The following is a 21,745-nucleotide window of genomic DNA, read 5'->3' on the forward strand; positions in this document are numbered from 1 at the left end:
GCTGAGTAACATTTTATATATTGGATAATTAATAAATAATCAGCACATCACAGGGCCCAAAAAATGTCTAATTGACTTGACAAATATTTACAGTAGTTAGAGTAAAATAATTCTAATTCTTTCTTTTAAAAAAAGAGGAAGGTATCTGTTTATCATGTATTTTCCTATTATCCTAGAAGACCTACTCATGAAGAAAGGCATGTAGGGCTAATCGGGGCATTCAGGGAATTACTAAGTTTTGCAACTTTCCCACCTCTGATCAAAAGCACAAGATTGTGGTTACCCAATAGCCCAGGCAAATAGTCAGCTCTTGCACAGACTTGCCCTGAATTTAATAAGTATTAAGGTTGCATCCTGCTTATGGTTTTGAATCAAAACATTTACTGATTTCATCAGAAAGGAAACAGTAAAGGAAGAGGAGAAAGACTGGTTTTGAGTGAAATAACTGCTCCCAGCCCTTTTCTTCTGTAAGGCACAGTATCTGTTATGGATTAAAGTGTCTACATACAGCAATTTTGGAGCTTTGGTATTTATTTTTCTTTTCAATGGCTATCTTATCCATTGTAATTCATAGACTATTAGTGTTATAGGATTTAACTGTTGTAAATGTTTTAGTAAATCTATAGTGATTAAGCTATTTTTATTATCTTTGAAAACTTTATTATACCAGTAATATATATTCATTGTAGAAAAACTACAAACACACCTGAGCAAAATTAAAAAATTAAAATCAATTGATAAGTCCAATGGGCAGAAGTAACTGTCACTGACATTTGGGCATACATTCCTCTAGTCTTAATATTATATTTCTACTTAACATTCTTAAATAACCTGGGCTCATATTGCTTGTGAGTTTCTATCATCACTTAATTGTGTATGTCCTTTATATCATTAAATATACAACTCCACTATAATTTTCAATAGTTTTAATATGTGTCTATCTTCTATCCATCTACTCCACTATTTATTTATCCATTACCCTATTGTTGGACATTAAGGATGTTTTAAAATACCACAAATAATTATATGAGGAACATATTTGGGTATATATCTGTTCCATTAGTATAAATTTCTAGAAGTGGTATTTCAGGGTCAAATAGGGACATATTTGTAAAACTGTGGCTAATTTTTTACTGGTTTCTTTTTTTTTTCTTTCTTTTTTTTTTTTGAAATAATTATAGACTCATGAGAAGTTGAAAACATGGAAGTAGTATGGGGAAATCCCTTGGACCCTTCACCAATCTTCCCTCAGTGATAACATCATATATAAAAATAATCCAGTATAAAAAGTATAACACTGGCATAATATTAGGTAGGCCGAAAAGTTCATTTGGGTTTTTCTGTAAGATGGTATGGAAAAACCTGAATGAACTTTTTGGCCAACCCAATACAATAACTAGGCCACAGACTTGACTTGGATTTAAAAAGCTGAATTTTTTTTTTAATATTAATAGAATGGTAAGATGTATTCTCTCTTTCCTACATCTGCAGATGCCTTTAAAACTCTCACACAGCTGCCTTTAGCATTCCTTTTCAACCCTCCATAGAGGAAAGAATACAATGATACATAGTAGACTATTGTCTTTTATTAAAAATTAAGGGGAAGAAATGCAAGTAAAACTCTCTCACCCAATGCAGAGGTGGTTGAATCAACATTTATGGCACAGAAAACAGGTAGGATTCTGTCCTTGTTTTGGTACTTTGCATCACTCCAATTCCTTTACTAGGGTGGTTTCAAAAAGTGGGGGTACTCCAACACAAAATAAGAAATAGTGAGTCACACAGGGAGAAAATCATTCATTTCTCTTTCAGGCCTTTGATTACATCAAGGAGAAAGCCTCAGTTTAGGGCTAGTCTTCAATGCCTCTCTCATACGTGGTAATTCTCCCTCTTTAACAAACTGTTCAGGCTTCAAGTTCAGAGGTAGGCAGGCAATATCAGTCAACTGGAATTCAATGGCACTTTATTAGTTTAATGAAACGCACTTTTGCCTTCAAATTGCAGCAGATGAAACTGGTTTTCCATTTACAGAGTATTTTTGAAGTTCCCTTTTAAAATAAATTTATTTCAACAAAAAAGTGATTTGATGTAAATATATATATATATATATATATATGATTATGGCTAAAAGCAACCAAACAGGGATCTAGTTCCCCAACTAGTTCCCCAACCAGGGATCCAACCTGCACCCTGTGCAGTGGAAGCACAGAGTCTTAACCACTGGATCACTAGGAAGTCCTGTGTAAGCATTTTGATCAATAAAAAATTGACCAGTCACCTGGCCTGGCATATCCTACTTAAGAGTTGAGCTTGGGAGAGAGGGAGAACAACTTGACTCCTGGTTCTCTTATGGGATCTGCCTCCACAAATTAAAAAGGTGAAGAGAATTCTATAGCTATTAAGTACTTATTCGATACATCATTTCATAGACCCTCAGAACAACTCAATGAGATAGGTTTCATTACTAACTTCATTGGAAACATGAGGAATCCAAGGGATAGAAGAATGGAATAATCAGCCCAAGTAATCCATCTAGGTACAGGCAGGGCAAGGATTCAGACTAGGTGACTGCTGGTTCCTACCATTTCTCATGAAATTTAAAGACCATTAGTCATCTCTGGGCTTTCCCAGAGGCTCGGCAGTAAAGCACCTGCCTGCAATGCAGGAGATGCAGGAGACTCGGGTTCGCTTCCTGGGTCAGGAAGATCCCCTTGGGGAGGGCATGGTAATCCACTCCAGTATTCTTAACTGGGAAATTCCATGGACAGAGGAGCCTGGCAGGCTACAGTCCATGGGGTAGCAAAGAGTCAGACACGACTGAGCACGCATGCATGCACAGTCATCTTGAGAAAATTTGGCATAACTCTTTATCCTTGCCAGAACTTTGGGTCACTGTGGGTCTGGTGATTGCATAGGAATTCCCTGAAGTATATTCCTGACCTGCAGACATCCTTCTGATTAGAAGGGCAATTTCAGTTCAAAAAAGACAAAACATCTAATAGCCATTCAACCACTGCCATTCTGCTTTCCTATACAGTTCCACTCTTGGAAGGATGTCCGCTTTTCTCCGATCCTTGAATAGTTCCAAAGGTTTCCCAATACCATTAGAAAACCAAATCACAAGGGCAAATTCAGCATCATGGAATCAGATAATAGAGCTTCATTCAAATATATAAAACCTATATTCAAATTTATACTAGGTACTGAGGACAGAGAGCTAGGAATTACAAAGCATGGGGTCTGCCAACAAGAGTCCAGGGATAGTCAACAGAGTCTTCATGACCCTTTGACATAATACCTCAGATTTCCAGCAATTAAACTCCTTTAATGGATTTATGGATTTGTTTACAAATGATTAGGTTTATGGAAACACTCCCAAGACCTCCAAAGGGTTAAGAACAGATTAAATGAAAAGAGCACGTCTCTAAAATGATAACTCCAATGAGTAAGCCAATTTGATTGACAAAACTGTCTGTACACCTGTTTCATGATTTAATTTTAAATTTGAAAGACACTATCTTAGCCTGAGACAAACACTTGCTTGCTTGAAGGTAATTTATTTGGGAGCAAAGGTTAGGGATGAAAGAGTGATACAGGGAATGAAGGAGAGATGATATGAGGATCATTATTGCATTAGCCACCCAATAAGTGAGTGGTACTCATGCCACAGAACCTTCTGAACATTCGTATTAGTCACTCGGTCGTGTCTGACTCTTTGCAACCCCATGAACTATAGCCCGCCAGGCTCCTCTGTCCATGGAATTCTCTAGGCAAGAATACTAGAGTGGATGCTGTGCCTTCCTCCAGGGGATCTTAGCGGCCCAGGGAGCGAACACTTGCCTATTATGTCTCCTGCATCTACAAGCAGTTTCTTTACCACTATCACCACCTGGGAAGCCACTGAACCTTCTGAAGAGTCTTATGAAATCTCAGGACTGCTCATTCCAAAAGATGAGAGGAAGAAGCATTTACCATAGACTCACCATTAGTGAAAGGTGGTCCACACTTTTGGATCATGCACCTGTGACTAGAGAACAAGTTCCCATGGGTATCCCGTATTGCAACATCAGAGAAGCTCTGGAGCAGGAAGCAGAAGGGGCATGGCAGGGTCCTGACAGTGCCAGGGAGCAATCACTTGAATCTGGCAAAACTTCTTAGTATAAGATGTGAGGCGGAGAACAAAGTGACATTCAAGAGGTCTCCAACATGAAACTATTATCAACAGCCTAGATTTAATTTTTTTTCTGGCCACACCACAAGGCATGCAGGATCTTAGTTCTGGACCAAGGATCAAACCTACACCAGTTACATTAGAAGCATGGAGTCTTAACCACTGGACCACCAGGGAAGTCCCTGCTCAGACGTAATTTTTAAAAAAATTATGCCATTCATTCATAAACGCACCCAACAAACATTTATTAAGCATTAACCACATGCCAATGACTATGTTAAGTACAAGGGATAGAGTAGTTTGTCTATTATAAGTGCTTTGCTCTCTTGGAACTTGCAGTCTATTGGGGGGAATCAAGGATTCAACAAATTATTACAAAAATTACTGAATTACAATTGTGATAACTGTCATGAAGCAAAGGATGATAAACTTTCTAGTAATGAGAATCAAGGAAGGCTTCCTGGAGGAAGTGGCATTTAAGCTAAAACTTGCAGAGGAGGAGGTGAAGAAAACAAAGTGTGGGAGTGTAACTAGGAAGAGAGCAACTAGAAAGCAAGTTGCAGGCAGAAAGAAGAAATGTGAACAAATACCCAATGGCAGAAAAACTTAAACTATCCCGAGTAAAAAGAAAAATCCAGTGGGACTGGAGTGGATGAGTGAATGGGGAGACATGGGGGTAAATTGATGAGTGAGCAGGAACCATATCACGTCTGGCCTGACAGGTCAGAAAAAGATCTCGATTGTATCCTAAAGTCAATGGGAATCTACTGAGGAATATTGCACAGGGGAACACTTACGATCAGATTTTTTTTTTTAAACATAAATCAAGGTATGTTTGTACATACAAGCAGCAGAAGCTTGTAAATATCACACAGCAGGTATTTAAAAAGAGCACAGTCTGTAATCAGTACATAATCGTACAAATATAAACAGGAGTGTTGGGGTGAGGGTGGTGGCCTGAGCCTGGAGTCTGGGAAGCCTTGCAGAGTTAACCTTTTTGTTTGTTTTGGAGGACTGATTGTTCAGTTGATTTGACGCCAGGTTTGCATTTGGGTAAGCCAGGATGAAATCCCCATTGAAAACTCTTTCCCTGCTTCAGAAGCTTCAAAAGAAAATTTCTCCTCAAATTTCCACTAAGACTAACTTCGTAGGTGGGCGGTGGTAGGGACCACCTACAGGGTGTGATCTGAAAGGTGCTAAAACACCACTCCTGTTCAGTGTAAACTTTCTCTGCCCCACATTAGTGTTGGAAATTCTACCATCACCATTTCATTCTGAAGAATTTTTAATTGTTAAATATAGTAGTACTGGATCTGTTCTGACTTCCTGAAATGGAGTGTTCTCAGGGATGGGAGAATCTGAAGCTTTTTGAGATGACTGGCCACACAGGAATAGGGAGGGGCCATGAGATGGGGTAGGTTACAGGAGGCATCCATATATTGCATGTGTATCTTTACAAACACTTATGTAAACATACACGGTGTACTTAGGGCAAATACATAACTTTATAACACAGGGAACGATAATGATAAGGAACCTAGGCCCTGGAATTAGGCCAACCTAGATCACAACCTCTGTGACTCTGGGAAAGTTGTAGCATTCGCCTTGTAGGGTGGTTGGCAGGAAAGGGAGATAGTCTGTTCAAAGACTTAGCACTGCTCTGGGGCATAAATGTTACATTACTTGTCCTTGTGCACACATGTGTGTGCCAGTGTGTGAAGGTGCAGATGTGGGTACGTAAGAGAGAGAGAGGATGTCCAAGAACAGGAGAGGGGAGCAGGTAGAGTTCCCACAGGAGTGGCCCCCTCTGCAGGGTGAAAGGACAGGGGCCACTCACAGAGGAGGTAGATCAGCTTTACCAAGTGGGGACACCAAAGGGTCTCAAATGGCAAGGGGCGTCCTGATAAGCACAAAATCTAAAGTGGAAATAAATTGAAGGAGACAGGTAATAAAGTAAGGTGTGGTGGTGTTGAAGCTCAAAACACCCTCCATAAAAGGGAGAGGGGGAAAAAAAAAAAAAGAATTGAAAGTGATCTCTGAAATTGACACGGATCCAAACTAGGGCTCTACACTTGAGGGGGACATATGACTTCATCTGCTCCATCCCTAAGATCTCCCCTGTTTTGAACTTCAAGCATGCTTGCTTTTTCAGAACTGACACAGAACTTTTAAAAACAAACAAATCACCACAATCTGTTTGCTTTCTGCCTGATAAGGAATTGTCAGCCTTATGTCTGATAGAGAAGACACAGTAAAAGGAGAACACCCACTATCTAGTCCCAGCTCTGCCCCTAACTCACTGGGCAGCTTCAAGGAATCTCCCAACTTCAAGAATGTCTCAGCAGCCTCATCTGCCAAAGAATTTGATTGGTCACTTCATTCATTATCTTTTGACTTTCTGCTGTCTTAGATGAGGTCCAGCTCACCTCAACCATCTCTCCCCCTCTTAAAGTTGTATCCCCACAGGACATGATAATGAAGGTCACAGATCACCTGCCTCTTGCTCACTGTGTCTCCTGGGATGACTTATTTAATGTCTCAGGTCTCTCTTTTCTTCTTCATAAAATGAGGGTAAGAGGCCAGTGTATCGTGGGGTTGATAGAAGGATTAAATGAGTTCATGAAGATAAAATATTTACAACAATGCTTGGCACAGATAAGAGCTACACTACTCTGTTGTTAGGTATTAATGATAAAATTATTATTATTTACTTTATTGGATAACTTTGTAGCATAGTGTTAAAGTGTTAAATGAAATATATTATTGATAAATCAAGAAATAGAAGTATAAGCATTATTTGGGGCTATAAAAGGCTCCAGTGGGTAGGGTAAGGGAAGCTGGAATATTACGGTTTCTTTTTACCTTTGTAAATTTATTATTATTATTTGGCCCCTGCTACATAGCGTGGTGACTTGTGGGATTTTAGCTTCCCGACCAGGGGCCAAACCCAGCCCTTGGCAGAGAAAGTTCAGAATTCCAACCACTAGACCACCAGGTAATTTCTACTTTTCTTTTTTTAAAAAGCCCTCCTGTGCTTTGATTTTTCAAGAATGTGTCTGGACTATCACAGCACTGTTGTTTTGTTTTTTTAATTTCATAAGATTGAGCAAATAGATCGCTCAAGTCCATCTCAAATCTCACAGTTCAAGGACTGACTGATTTTATAGGGCAGTACTTTTTAGGTGACCGGTTTATCTTTGTGTTCACAGCTACCTTAATATGTTTGAACTTTTCAGGAAATCCTCATAAAGGTTTGAAATAAACACAATCACCTTGGCATGTTCGTAACTTGAGTGTGTTTCAATTTCCAGGAAAGGACAGAAAATGAGGAAGGTGAAATATAAACTTAACCTTAGAGTAAATTGACTTGTATTTTGCCCCCTTGTAATCTTTTCCCTGAAATCGACTCCCACAAAGGAAGGATCCGTAGCAGAGTGTGAAAGCGCAAAGGACAGAACGGAGGTGAAAGCGTTAACTGGGCTGGGTAAGGCGATCCCTGAAATGAGTTGAGACTCGAGTTAAAGTTTTCAGAGCGGCGCCAGCGGCAGCAGCTCCAGGGGAAACGGAAGCCGGTGGAGGGAGCCTGGCGGAGCGTCGAGGGGGACCGTGCTGAGCTGAACTCAGCCCCGGGTAGCAAGCTCAAGGTTAGTGGCCCCCCGCACACCTCCGCGTGCTGACATCTTTGGAGCTGTCTCAGGAGGCCGGGTGCCTTCTCTCAGCCTGGCTTGTCCTGTCTGCCTGTCTCCACCAGTGCGGCCACCGGCTTGTGCCAACCCTCCCGCTGAGAGGGACTGGGACCTGTTCCCAAGCCACTCTCCTTAAGAGGGGACTTCTCAGACATCCACAAGGAAACTGTTTCTGGAACAAAGATGATTTTCAGAATACACACACACACAGGTACACACACACACACAAACGTACACACACACACACCTGTATACGCTGCCCCATCTTGGTTCTTGCAGGTTGTGACCACAATCCCAAATTCCTATCTGCTTCAGTCGAAACTGAGAACAGTTGTCAAAGTAACAAAACAGGCTGTGCAACTTTATCCTATGGGAGGGATAGTGTCTCTGAGGCTAAGATAATCAAGGTAAGAAGGCAAAAAAAGAGGAACGTCAAGAAAGAAAAAAACTTTCAAGCTCCACAGCTTGGAGCTGAGGCAAAACAATTTTTGAAAATTAGGTTCTTGTAGAAATTGTACATTGCTTGAACAAAGTAAAGGGGGAAGATGTACTGGGAAGGGCAGAATTCTACAACTACGGGAGATTCCCATACCCTTATGTAAACAGCTTGTTGTCAGTGTGATGCAGATAACAGATACATTTAAAGAAGGGAAAGAGAAAATAGCTTAAGAGAAATTGCATCCTGAGGGGCCTTTCTTTTCTTTTCTTTTCTTTTCCCCATTTATTTTTATTAGTTGGAGGCTACATACTTTACAATAGTGGCTTTTGCCATACATTGACATGAATCAGACGGACTACCAGAAGGCTTCATCCTTGGAGCCCCGGGTCAGTTCTGTCTCCCCCCTCCCGCCTTGCTCACAGAGAAGCAATGAGTAAGTTAGTCCAGCAAGCAGTCAGAAGCTGTATTGGCTGCTCCCTCGCATCCTCCAGCAGGCAGGAGTCGAGGTCTCTACCTGCTAGCACTGAATCAGAATGAGTCATCTGAAACTTGGGTGCGGAAACCAAGTCCCTGCGAACCGCCTTATGAGGCTCTGCCTCCTGTAGGTGGGATATACCTCTGAAGGCAGTCACAGTTTTTTCCCTCTTCCTTTCTCCTTCAGACAAGCGGGCATCCTGACGCTCTCAAGAAGCCCTGTCTCTGCCCCACTGGCTCAGCTGACCCGACCATGTGGACTCTGCCCCTCCAGGTCAGGACTGGAGTTTTAAAATAAAATGGATGACGTGACGTTACTTGATCTTCTGGAGTGCCCCGTGTGCCTTGAAAAGCTCGATGTCACCGCCAAAGTTCTCCCTTGCCAGCACACCTTCTGCAAGCCATGTCTCCAGAGGATTTTCAAGGCGCACAAGGAGCTGAGGTGCCCCGAGTGCAGGACCCTGGTGTTTTGCAGCATCGAGGCGCTACCGGCCAACCTGCTGCTTGTGCGCCTTCTGGACGGCGTGCGGGCCGGACAGGCCTCGGGGAGGGGGGGGTCCTTCCGCCGGCCCGGCGTGCTGACCCCGCAGGACGGCAGGAGGAGCAGGACTCACCCCAGAGGTCCGCAGTGCAGTCCCTTCCGGCTGGTGCCTAACGTCAGAATCCACATGGATGGGGTAAGAAAGATCTCATCTGTTCCTTCGTGTTTCCTTGGAGGTTGGGTTTATGTGCGCCAGCAGTTGGGGCTTCTCTTCTTTTAGCTCTGTTTCAAAAGGCCGCTGCCGAGGATTCCCTGAGGATAAGTTTCTGTGGGTGGTTTGTCACACGGAGACTCAGTGGAACCATGAGCCTATCCAGTCCAATCAGGAACTCTTAAAATTCTTCAAGCTACCCAGGTCCTCCCTGCTTCTAGTCCAGAAGGTGTAGAACATGGAAAGCCTTCTTGATTGTTTATTTATGCATTTGTTTATTTTTTACTGCACTGGGTCTTCTTTGTGGCGTGCAGGCTTCTCGCTGCAGCTGCTTCTCTTGCTTGGAAGCACGGCTATAGAGCCTGCGCTCAGCAATTGTGGTGCACAGCCTAGTTATTACTGGCATGTGGGATCTTCCAGGACCAGGGATCGAACCCATGTCCCCTGAATTGGCAGGTGGATTCTTAACCACTGGACCACCCAGGAAGTCCTTTGATTATATTCTTGGTCTTTCATTTCTCCTGTTCTCAGGCCAAACCAGGGCATGGGAAATGCACAGAAGATGAGAAAAAAGAAAACCAAATCCAACTGCTTGTCACTTTTGAGATCTCAGAGAAGTTACTAAATGTCAGGTTTTGTTTGCATTTTACCCAAATCCATCCTTCCACTCCCAATCATAAAGTGCCATGATGACAACACTCATTCACAATCACTCAAAGTTATCAAGACACTGGATACACAAAGTTCGATAGGGAAAGAAGCACGTATGTGGGTGGAGTGATTGACAGGAAAGGCTGGGCTGTGAAGTACAACCGACATGTACAGGAGACCTGAAGATGTGTCTTACTTTACAAAATGAATAAAGCATACAGAAAATGCACATCAGAGCCCGCCATGAAAAATGAAGCACCCCAGGTGAGCCGCAGGAGACCACCCAGTAATGCGTTTTGTGTTTGGACAACGTGAATCGTCCTGTCCAGCCCTGTGGGCACATCCTTGGGACTTTATGTGACCTGCCTGTGAGCCTCATTCTGGGAAGCTGGGGAAGGGGATAACTCGAGAGAAGATCATGGTCCTTGTGGCTCCAGGAAGATTAGTGGCTGTCACCCCAGAGTCAGTGTGTCCAGGTGGGCATGGCATGCCGTGTCCTGGGTGGTTGGCATACTCAGAAATTCTGTGAAGTGCCACATAAAGCAAGCTTTAACCCTGGCAGCTAACCACAACTTTAACCATGACTCCCCACTGTGAAGAGTAGCAGAGGGTGGGAGGGTCTTCCCCAGACTCCTTCCCATCGAAGGAGAATAGGCTCGGGTGTGCATTCAGGATAAGTTTCTCAAATCCTCTTCTCAACAGCCTATTACTTCTTGGGTTCCCTGCACCCTTACGCCACCCATGCAGCAGGGTAATGTGGAAACTTTCCAAAAGGAGAGCAGGAAGAAACCGGGCATCAGTGTGATTTCTTCACAGCAGACTTTTTATTGCCATTGTGCCTGTGTGTGAGAACACATTCCACAAAAGGGCTTGGCGCCCTCCTTTCAGGCTCCTTATTAGCCCTAGGTCTAGCCATCAATCAGAATCCACAGGCTTGGAAAAGGAGGAGTAGGGGAACCAGCTTTCTCAGGCAGGCTGTGTTTACAGAGCATCAGGCTGTATCTCGGGTCAGCAGATCTCCCTTTGAATTCCTAAGACCCAGCAACCTCTCTCCTCCCTCACCCTGCAAAGTCTGACTTGCCTCCCCGCAGGGCTGAGTATCATCCATCACTCAGAGAGTGTTGGGAGACTGGGAGGAGGCAAGTCCTCTATCACCTTTGCATATTTTTGTTCATGCTTTCATCTTTTTGATGTGGCTATGTTGCTAAGAAAAGGTAGCAACAGATGGATCCACAGCTACCTACTTTTTGAACCACAGAGAATTCCCAGGTCCCTCCTGGCATGGGGAGCTATAGGAACTAGAGATCTTATTCTCTTATAGGAATAAGAGACAGCCAGTAAGATCCTGTGTGTCCCTAGAAGTCTTTCACGAGGACCCATAACTGCAGACCAAGGGGCCAGTGACGGGGTTGTGCCCATCCTCCGAGCTGCACTGGAGTCCTGCCGTGAGGCTGAAACAAACCAAGCCATTGAGGGCCCCTGCTTTCCAGCAGCACCTAGTTTAGTGAAGATGCTCTATGAGAGGGCAGAGCCAGGGGCCACTCCACACCCTCACCCATTTCCTCCCTTTCCTGAGCCCACCTTTCTCCGTGTGGCTCATCGCATCCCTTTTGACTCTGTCAGTGGGGATGTGAACAAACTATTCCTGGACATAAATACAGCTATAATTCTGCATCCTGTTCTACTCCCCCCAAATCTAGCTGCCTTTCCTGAAGTGTGAAAGCAATGGTGCATCCCTGGGTTCAGACAATTGCAGATTATCTGAGAGTCTACACACTGTTCTGAGAGACAGAGGTGTGGCCTTACATCCTCAGTCAAACCCTCATCAAGCTACTTGCCCTCTTGGCCTCAGTTTACCCAACCCAGTCAACTGTTAATAATACTTGCTACCCCTCTTCCTCCAGGATAGTGTAAACATTATCTTTACAACACACTCATATCACCTTAGAAAACCTACGCTGGATAAATGCAAAGCATCATCATTATCATTCATTTAAACTGACTATATGACTGTGGGCAAGCCACTTCAGCTTGCTGGGTCTCAATTTAAAATTCTGTAAAATGGGAAAATATATTATAAGAGTGGAGAGCCATGGTGAGGCTTAACTAATGAGTGTTTTCAAGGCACTTTGAGATCCTTAGATGAAAGGCATTTGGAAGATCGTTATCATAGTAAACATTATTATTGACTGTTCACTGTGCCCTGTCGTGCATGAGACATTCTACAAAACACAGCAGGAGTGATAGTCCTTGCAGAAGAGTGTCATAGGTGTTATTATTGAATTTGAGTCTACAAGGAGTCCAGGCCAGTATAATACTAAGTATAAAGTACTCTACTAATAGGGCATAAACAACCTGTTGTCACGGGGTACCATTTTGCAAAATACTTCTTCCAGAGGACTGAGTGTTAAGGTGGCGTTCTCAAAGAGTTCATTTAATTTCCTGTTCAGGAGCTTTTTAAGTCCAAGTCTGTTCTGCTCACCTTGCCTCATCTAAAAAACAAGCTCATCGAGATCTTTCTGTTGGCTCAGAGAGGCCTGGTACTTTTTGTGCTAGCCAGTATACCAGGGTGGAACCAAGAGCCACACTTCACAGTGCCAACCCAAGAGAGAAAAAAAAAATAGTCCATTGTGCCTACCTGTCTAAAACCCTCCCCAGCCAGTTGTGTAAAAAGAAAACTTGAGAAATGGCTGTAGGTTTCTACAGCATGCAATCATTTCAAGCCAAGCAGGTAAGATCACCAGACTCCTGGAGGACCCGTGTCAGTGCTGATGCCACTGGTTCTCACTCCTTCCCACATTGTGGCCGAGCCAAAGGAACTCTGCAAATCTTCAAGAAGGTTATGGGCTTCTGAATTGGTGATCACTCTCCCTCTTTCCTCCACTACCCTTTAATAATATTTCTGATTTAGAACAGGCAAGAAAGCAGTGAAGCTAAAAACTTGCAAAGTTAGGCTTTGAAAAAGCCAGATTTCAGATTCTAATTCTGCCTCTCGATAGTTGCATACTTTGGATGAACCTCAGGGCCAGCCTCCAATTCCCCTCTGTAACCTGGAGATAATAGTAGTACCTACCTCTGAGGGTTGTTGGAGAGAAATAAACGAGAAAATTCATGTCACTTAGCTCGTAGCACCGTGATTGGTTCATATTATGTGGTCAATAAATTTTAGCTGGTATTGTTATTGTTATTAAAGCAACTCAAGACTTTCCATGCTAAATTATGTACCATCTCTCTTGTTAATCAAGTGTCCTGCAGAGATGGTCCTTGGTACCCTGGTTTTTGGTTGGTATGTGTGTCTCCAAAGGATGTGATGCCATAATTCAGATGTGTGATTCCTCTCAGCATGTGCTGGCTTGGCAGCTCATTTCCAAGACCCTTTAGGAGCTAAGAATGGATTCTAGGAGAAAACAATGCTAGCCAGCTTCTCTTCCCCAAATGGTGAGCTCAGCAAAACACCATACACAGAGCAACAACCTGGCCCACCTTCCCAGCATTGCCAATGCTTCATTAGCATCTGTCTTTCCTTTCCCTTGCATCTTTCTATCCCCAACACAAATGATGCCACCCTGGGTCTTGCAGGGCCAGACTCTCTTCCTTCTTTGTTAAACATCATGCCAACCACACACATTCCTGTCTTGCTTGCCCTACCTCAGCGAGAACACACCTGCCACCTCCAGCACACAGACCAGGTGGCTGTGTCCTAGAAACTTCTTCAGCTGGTGTGGCAAGCAGCTGAGATGAAAAAATGAGGTCAGAAGGCACAGGGGTGAATTGAGGCTGGGGAGAAACCAAAAGGCATCCAGGCCCTTTCCTGGGTCTCAGCTGCTGTGTCCTACAGCAGTGCTGCGACACACATGGTCATCTCTGCTAAATTTGCAAGGCAGTTAAATCATCCCAAGCCCCTGAAGACAGCAGGCAGATGGCAGTGGGTCAGCGAGGCCTGGATGTGGCAAGTGGAGGAGCCAAGCTTGAGAAGTCAGGAGACCCAGATAGTTCTCCAGCCCCTCCCACCTTTGCAAACCTTTTACAAAACCATATGTCTCCAAAATGACTTGACCCCCAACCTATGTCGATATACCACCTTCTTAGTTACAGTCCTCCCCATTTTACTGATTACTGTTTAAGGACTGTGGTCAAACAGAGCTGAGTTTGTGCTGGTATTCAATTACTTGTGAGCTGTGAGGCCTCAGGCAAGTCGTTTAACCTCTCTGATCCCCAGTTTCCATATTTGTGCACTGGTAATATTAATGGTGTACGTATGTCATAAGGTTACATTGAGATGATGTATGTAAAATGCTTAGTATACTATGGTAAATGTTAAGTAACAAAACAGTAACAATAGAGGACAAAGTTTGAAGCATTGGATTTGGAGCTCTTTGTACCCACACATAAACATACAGAGACCTCTGTTCAAAAATTAAGCAAAGGGGATAACAAAAGAAAAAGGGGTTTTCCCTGAAAAGACAAAACTAGGGACTTCCCTGGTGGTCCAGTCGTTAAGACTCCACGCTCCCAATGCAAGTGACATGGGTTCAATCCCTGGTGGGAGAACTAAGATCCCACATGCCAAGTGGTGTAGCCCAAAAACAAAGGCACAAAACTACAGTGATGAAAAAGTGTGGTTTTCAGTGGTGACCAGGGGTTATGGGTTGGGAGAAGATTAAAGGATAGCATGAGGGAATTTTATGGGATGGAGGGACTATGCTGTATCCTGTTTGTGGTGACAATTAAATGAATCTATATATGTGTTAACATTCATATGAATATATGCCAAGAGGGGAAAAAGTCAATTTCACTTTATGACAATGTTTAAAATAACATTTTTAAAAATGAAAGGAAGCGCTTGTACATTTCTTTGAGTCTCTACCTGATTTTCACCTGGCCCGCTCTGATGTCCCTTCATGTCTGTGTGTATTGGGTCAATGCTATTTTGGAGAAGGATTTTGCCATCATTTAAGCAATCAGGGTAATTCCTGTGGGTGGGCTTCTCTCTGTTTTAGCAAACTATTCTATAACTGCCTCAGTTTTCTCATCAGTTAGAGGTATCTGGCCCGTAGACAAATAGCAGTGCATCCCCCGGCGGAGATGGCCCAAGCAGATGGCTGGGGCAGTAGGTTCTCCTTACTCAACATCAATTATCCATCACGTGTACTGGGGCATGTCACCTAAGTGATTAGTCAGTGCATATTTTGTGTTGTTTCGATGCCTCTTAGGAAAGGTTGTCTGCCCACGTGTCCCTTCATACTATGAAGAGATTATGGAACAAGGGAAAGTGCTTGTTCAGCCCTTGACATGCAGAGCATCCCCATCTATCTCATTCCAGACGCCACTGCATAGCTTTTGGCTGAGCAGGGACCAGCTCACATATGGTTCTCTTCAATCTCAATATCTTCCCCCTTTTTCATTTGTTTAATTTAATTTATCTTTATTATTTCATTTGGCCTGCTCTGGGTCTTTGTTGAGGTGTGCAGGTTCTTCGTTGGGCACGGGGGATTTCTCTAAGTTGCATCACGCAGGGGCTTCTTTTGCTCCCGAGCGTGGGCTCTAGAAGACCTAGGCTCAATAGTTGTGGTGCTCAGGCTTAGTCGCCCTGTGGCTTATGGGATTTTAGTTCCCGGGCCAAGGATCAAACCTGTGTCCCCTGTGTTGGAAGGCAGATTATCAACCACCGGACCAGCAGGGAAGTTCCTCTTTCTCATTTTTGAATCTATGCTTATGTGTTAGACCTGTCTTTGACAAACTGTATTATGTAAGTGGTTAATGGAGGTTCCATAAAGCTCCAGAGTCAAAGAAACCTCAGGTTGAAACAGAGTTAAACCTTTTTTCTTTGCTGCAGGACTTTTCCGTACTTTTAGTACTAAAGAATGGTGAATCTCCAAGTAGCGGACAATGGTAAGAAACATTTCCCAAATTCCTGTGACAGCGGTAACCCTAACACTTTTATTAGTGCCTTGAGTTATATTAATTGTCCACAGAACAAATTTTGGGAAATGTTGTCTCATGCTAATGCAGAGATAGCTGAGCCCTCAAAGAGAATCCATATTATAATTAGAGACTATTGATGCATTCCAAGAAGAGTTGTAGGCAAGTTTTTGTCATTAGAAGATATTTTTGGAAAACTGTTTGAAACTTGCTACCACCACTTTCTGCAGTATTTATTTAGCTTCTATCATTTTATTTTTTGGTTATGCACACATCATATGGGGTCTTAGTTCCCCCACCAGGGATCAAACCCACATCCCTTGCATTGGAAATACAGAATCTTAACTACTGGACCCTAGCTTCTGTCAATAGTCAGCCATAGGTACTTTGGGAATCTACATGACAAAGGAAAGATTCTACCTTCCCAGTGCTTACTGTCTGGTGGTAAAACCAACTAATTAGATACGTGTATTAAGCATATGTGTATAAATATATACATACATATCCCTGATTTAAAGATATTATCTATTATAAGATACCTTATTTAGTTATAGCCCTACAGGGAATAAAAAAAGAACTACTATATTAGATGTTCACTGTAAGATACATCCAATTTTAGAAATGTTAAGATGTGAAAAAAGGACTGTCTTACTGAAGAGTACATATTGTCTGATTCCATTTATATAAAATTCCAGAAATGGCAAACTATAGTGCTTTTTGGGTAATGCAAATGTTTTATGTGGTGTTATATAGGTTTGTCTAAATTCATCAAATCGTACACTTAAAGAGTACATTTTTGGTATATAAATTATAACGCAATAAAGTGATTAAGACAAAGAAGTCTTAGACTCAAAAGACAATGGTTTATGAAAATGTCAGATGAGGAGGTGGTTCAGTTTAAGGGAAATGAAGTTTGGCTAAAAAAAGAAACTTCCTTTTAAAAAATGGGCATTTTAATGGTTACGAAGGACACAGTCAGGGCTTGAAAAGGCAGGGTCTAGCCTGGGCACACGGGGGCTAGGAAAGATGAGATATCTTGAACAGAATGGAAGTTGGAAGAGAGGGAGAAAGAGATGGAGAGGAGTTGGCGTGACTGGTTATCTGCTTCAAAACCACCACTAGGAAGGCACATGTCAATTACTCTGTGATGAAGTCTCTCTGTGTCTGCTTCCATGTCATCACATGGCCTATGGGTTGTATCTACCTGATGGATTCAGAGCAGCCAGACAAGATGTCTCTGCTCTGAACAGGTGGCCAAGCTCCCTGGGTAAACTGAGGAGCAGTTTCCACTTCACTGGCAGACAGACCACTCTTTTTCATTGAAATGGTTAGGTTACCTGACAACCCCAGCATGCAGGAACGCTAGCCAGCACATCCACAGCAAGGGGTAGAACACAGGGCAGGGAAAGGCAAGTCTGTTCGTCATGAGCTGCTTCCTGCAACTTGGGTCTGTGTCAGCGCCAGGGTCACACTGTTCCCGACGCCTGACTCAGAAGCCAGGGCATTCAACAGACTGCTTCTAAGGGCCTGCTACGTGCCAGGCTCCATCTTGAAAGCTCACACGATTGAAAGCTCGTCACAGGAATGCTCATGGGCTCAGACTCCAGGACTCAAATAGCAGCTGAGTTCACTTTAGATCTCTGTCATTTTTCCAATCTTTTATCCAAGCACCAGCACAACAGGCAACTTGTCCTGGGTCTGGGTCTCAGTACCATGCTTGGAGCATATACCTACAGCCTGGCCCAGATTAGGAACCCTCAAATGTTTTTTGAATTAATGAATGAACACATTCACGTTTTTGGTAGACTTTACGGAGTCATGGAATAATAACCCCTCATAATGTGGAAATGAACTCTTCCTGAATTGAGCCATGAGAAAGCTCTATGAGGAATAAGCAGCATATTATTTTAGGCATAAAGCCACGTGGTGGATGAAATATTCTGGAGGTGAAACACCTTATTAAATACCTTTTGGGGTGACAGACAGTACTGCCCAGAAAACATAGTGGGCCAAGTTCAAAGCCACTTAGCTCATGAATTGTTGACCCTAAGAAGATAGGAAATGTATCTCCATATATGACCAAATTCCTGTGTCGGAATCCACAAATGCTATGTACTCCTCTGATGGTGGGGAAAATATTCATGATGAGTTAATTTACACTTAGCCCCAGTGACAGAAAGGATGAAGCATCAGAAGAATTTGCCAGCGAGTTATGTGCTAAACTGGCCTGGCCGCCTCCATGAAGGAAGGCAGCATTTCAGGTAGGAACATGGCTCCTGCACCTCTCAGGCTGACAAACCTATGTCATACATGTATATAATATATAGAACATAAAATTGACATTTTTAGCCATTTTTGTGTGTATAGGGCAGTCGCATTAAGTATATTTACATTGTTCTGCACCCATCACCACTATCCGTCTGTCTGCAGAACTTTTCATCATCCCATACTGAAACTCTGTACCAATTAGTAGCCTCTCATTGCCTCCTGGTGTGTATGTGTACGTGTGTGTGTGTGTCTGTGTGTGTGTGCAGATAGACAAATAGATATTCACATGTATATTTTTAAACTTCTTTCTGGGTAAGAGGAATAAGTCTTTTAGTATCATTTTTTAAATATATATTGTAATTTTCTGCCGCTCTGACCTTAGACTTCCAATGAGATAAGCAAACAAGATAACGCTGTGATTCAGAACCAAGGCTCTTCATTCATGTGTACTGGCTGTGTGCTTCTGGTCGTTATTTAGTCACTCTGAGCATCACAGCTACAAGATGAAAATAGGGAACTCAGCTCCTAGGGTTCTTGGGAGGATTCAGTGAGGCAATCCCTGTGCAGTGCTTAGCACCGGTCTGGACGAGGTACGCTCCGAGTAAGGGTGAGCTGTTTGCTCGCACTCATCCAGGTCGGTTAACTTGTAAAGCACTACCACGCTTACTGCGGTCAGCCTGCTATTTTACTGCATTGAAGACATGGGGGTAACAGTGATCGTGGCTTCATTTGGAGGATGTCAAGACAACCCTTGTTAAGTTCTTCGCACAGGGCGTGACACATACTACTTCTTGATAATAATTGTGAGGCATTATTATTATTTCCTATGCCTCATTCAATCAGCAAGCATATACAGGATGCCTTTTATGAGTAAGACCCAGTGCCAAGCTCTAGTGAAGAACAAAAGCAAATAATATATGATTCTTATTAACATGTACACATGGAAGAGACCCAGGAAAACAGGTTTTGCAGAATAATTCACCAAAATGGCTGAAACCCTGCCTTAAAGAGCTCATGGACTTTTGGGAGGCAGCCACGTAAGATAATAATTACGAGGCAGGTAATAAGTGTTAAAACAAAGGACTTCTGTGTCAGGCACTGAGTCAGGCACTCTTTACTACAGAATCTACAGAATCTCACTTAACTCTACAAATATGAGATGACTGCTACCATTTCTGTCTACTTTACACATAAGAGGTTTGTGCTCAAGAAGTGTTCATATAAGAAAACACAATGGGAGAAAATGGCTGCAGATCAAAATTGAGCATTCCTGTATTTGTGTTCAGGGTAGTTATTGAAGTTACATTTTATTTTTTTTAATGCAGCTTGTTGTCTAGTCACTCAGTCATGTCTGACTCTTTGTGATCCCATGGACTGTAGCCCACCAGGTTCCTCTGTCCATGGGATTCTCCAGGCAAGAATACTGGAGTGGGTTGCCATTTCCTTCTCCAGGGGATCTTCCTGACCCATGGATTAAACCCGCATCTCTTATATTGGCAGGCAGATTCTTTACCACTGAGCCACCAGGGAAGATCTAAATGCAGCTAGTCTTTTTTTGTTTGTTTTTAATTTTATTTATTTCTTTATTTGGCTGCACTGGGTCTTAGTTGTGGCACTTGGGATCTTTAGCTGCTGCATGCAAACACTTTAGATGCAGCATGTGGGGTCTAGTTCCCTGACCAGGGATTGAACTCCAGACCCTGCATTGGGAGTGTGGAGTCTTAGCCACTGGACCACCAGGGAAGTCCCTGCAGCTAGTCTTATTCTTGACCATTCACAGCAACCCTTGACACTGAGGACTGCAAACCTCAAAATACACTGAGAGGCATGTACACTGGGTAATGAGTCCTGGCATCATGGTCCCCACACTGCTGATTTGAAAAAATATGCCTTTTGGCTGCCATTCACACTCACAACATGGAAAGCCAAGAGGATTGATGAGAGAGCTTGTATTATTCACTGTTAACCTAAGGAGAAATAAGGCAAATATTTCCCAGGGTGCCTGATGCGAACCACCCCCGGGTAAGGGTATCAGCCACCTCCCAGTGTGAACCACTTGCCTAACTGGGAAATTGGTCCATGTGGCCGGCTGCAGCCCTTTCTCCCATCTCAGTGTCCCCGTTGCTCCTCCAGGAAGTTAGCCCTCTGTCCCAAAGCCCAAGCCAGTCGGCCGTGGCTTCCTCCTCGGGCTTTCAGAGGCTACGCTCCAGCCTCCCAGCATATGTAAGCTCCTGGGGTAAGGGGGTGTCTTGTCTTCTCTGTACCCCGCAGAGTGCCTGAAATGCAACCAGCATTCAATAAATATTGAAGTACTGAATGCCTAGTGTTGGTGACAATGCAAGAAACTGCAGTTAGATTCAGCATCTTCAAGGCCCTGGTGTTTTCCCCTGGGACAAGAGGAAAGGAGACATCCCCGCTATCTCATCCCCAGATCCCTTTCAGCCCCTGTCTTGTTGACCAGGGTGTTTCTTGACTCAAGGCCAGGTGTGTTAGGAATGGCACGTAAGTGCTTGCAGGGGATTCAAAGGTGGAAAAAGGAAGACCAGTATGGAGTCAGATAGAGAGAACAGCAAAACTGGCAAGTGCATTCCTCTGAGCAGGTTCCCCTGGTTTTGCAGAATTAAGGATGATATCGCCACACACATAGGAGTATTTTAATTGGTTGCCAAGGCAATGCGGCAGAGTCAGTGGGCATGGAGCAGGAATAGATCTCTGCAGAGCTGTGCTCAGGAAGGGTGCTTGGCTGTGACATTAATGAGCTGCCTGGATGGGAGAAAGGCAGGGCTGCCATAAATCTTATTTGGGGCTTTTCTTCAAAATGGCAGAGAAAGGGAGGGGCAAAAGAGAAAACTTCTCTTTCTGGCCCTCTGGAGAAGCAGGAGAGGTAATCTTCTGGATTTCAAGTTTTTCCTCGGAGTGGTGAACTTTTGTGGATAAGGGAAATCCAAGAAGATTGGTTGCATGCTGGAAGGAAGAAGGAATGGAATGATTGAAGAACAGAAGGAGATGGCAGTGTTTTCTTCTTCTTGAGAGATCATAAAAAGGCCAGGATGCAGGAGCCTGTATTTTCACAAAAAGAACACTTTCCATCTACTCCTTTTATTTCCCTTTGTGTGAGCAAGGAAAAGAATTTGCTATTAAATACATTTTTTTCGGCGGCGGGGGGTGGGGGGGGGGCGGCTTCCCACGTGGCACTAGAGGTAAAATACCTGCCTGCAAATACAGAAGACATAAGAGACACAACTTCGATCCCTGGTTGGGAAGATCCCCTGGGGAAGGCATGGCAACCCACTCCAGCATTCTTGCCTGGGAAACCCCAGGCACAGAGGAGCCTGGCTGGCTACAGTCCATAGAGTCACAAAGAGTTGGACATGACTGACGTGCTTAGCATGCATGCGTGTTTCTATTTATTTTTTTGTTTTCTTAAGTTTTTGAATAACTA

The 21,745-nt window shown here is 43.4% G+C and overlaps 1 protein-coding gene across 1 annotated transcript in view; it reads left to right on the plus strand.

Annotated features, from left to right (window-relative positions):
- The first annotated feature begins 7,630 nt into the window (after window positions 1-7,630).
- The window catches only part of SH3RF2 (SH3 domain containing ring finger 2), a 144,467-nt gene continuing 130,352 nt past the window's right edge, over window positions 7,631-21,745 (plus strand). The window contains exons 1-2 of the mRNA XM_061151638.1: window positions 7,631-7,815; window positions 8,958-9,447. Of these exons, the coding sequence (XP_061007621.1) occupies window positions 9,070-9,447 (378 nt within the window). The 5' untranslated portion in view covers window positions 7,631-7,815; window positions 8,958-9,069. The remainder of the gene's footprint in view (window positions 7,816-8,957; window positions 9,448-21,745) is intronic.

This window comes from Dama dama, chromosome 9, assembly GCF_033118175.1.
Source record: "Dama dama isolate Ldn47 chromosome 9, ASM3311817v1, whole genome shotgun sequence".
Lineage (NCBI taxonomy): Eukaryota > Metazoa > Chordata > Mammalia > Artiodactyla > Cervidae > Dama > Dama dama.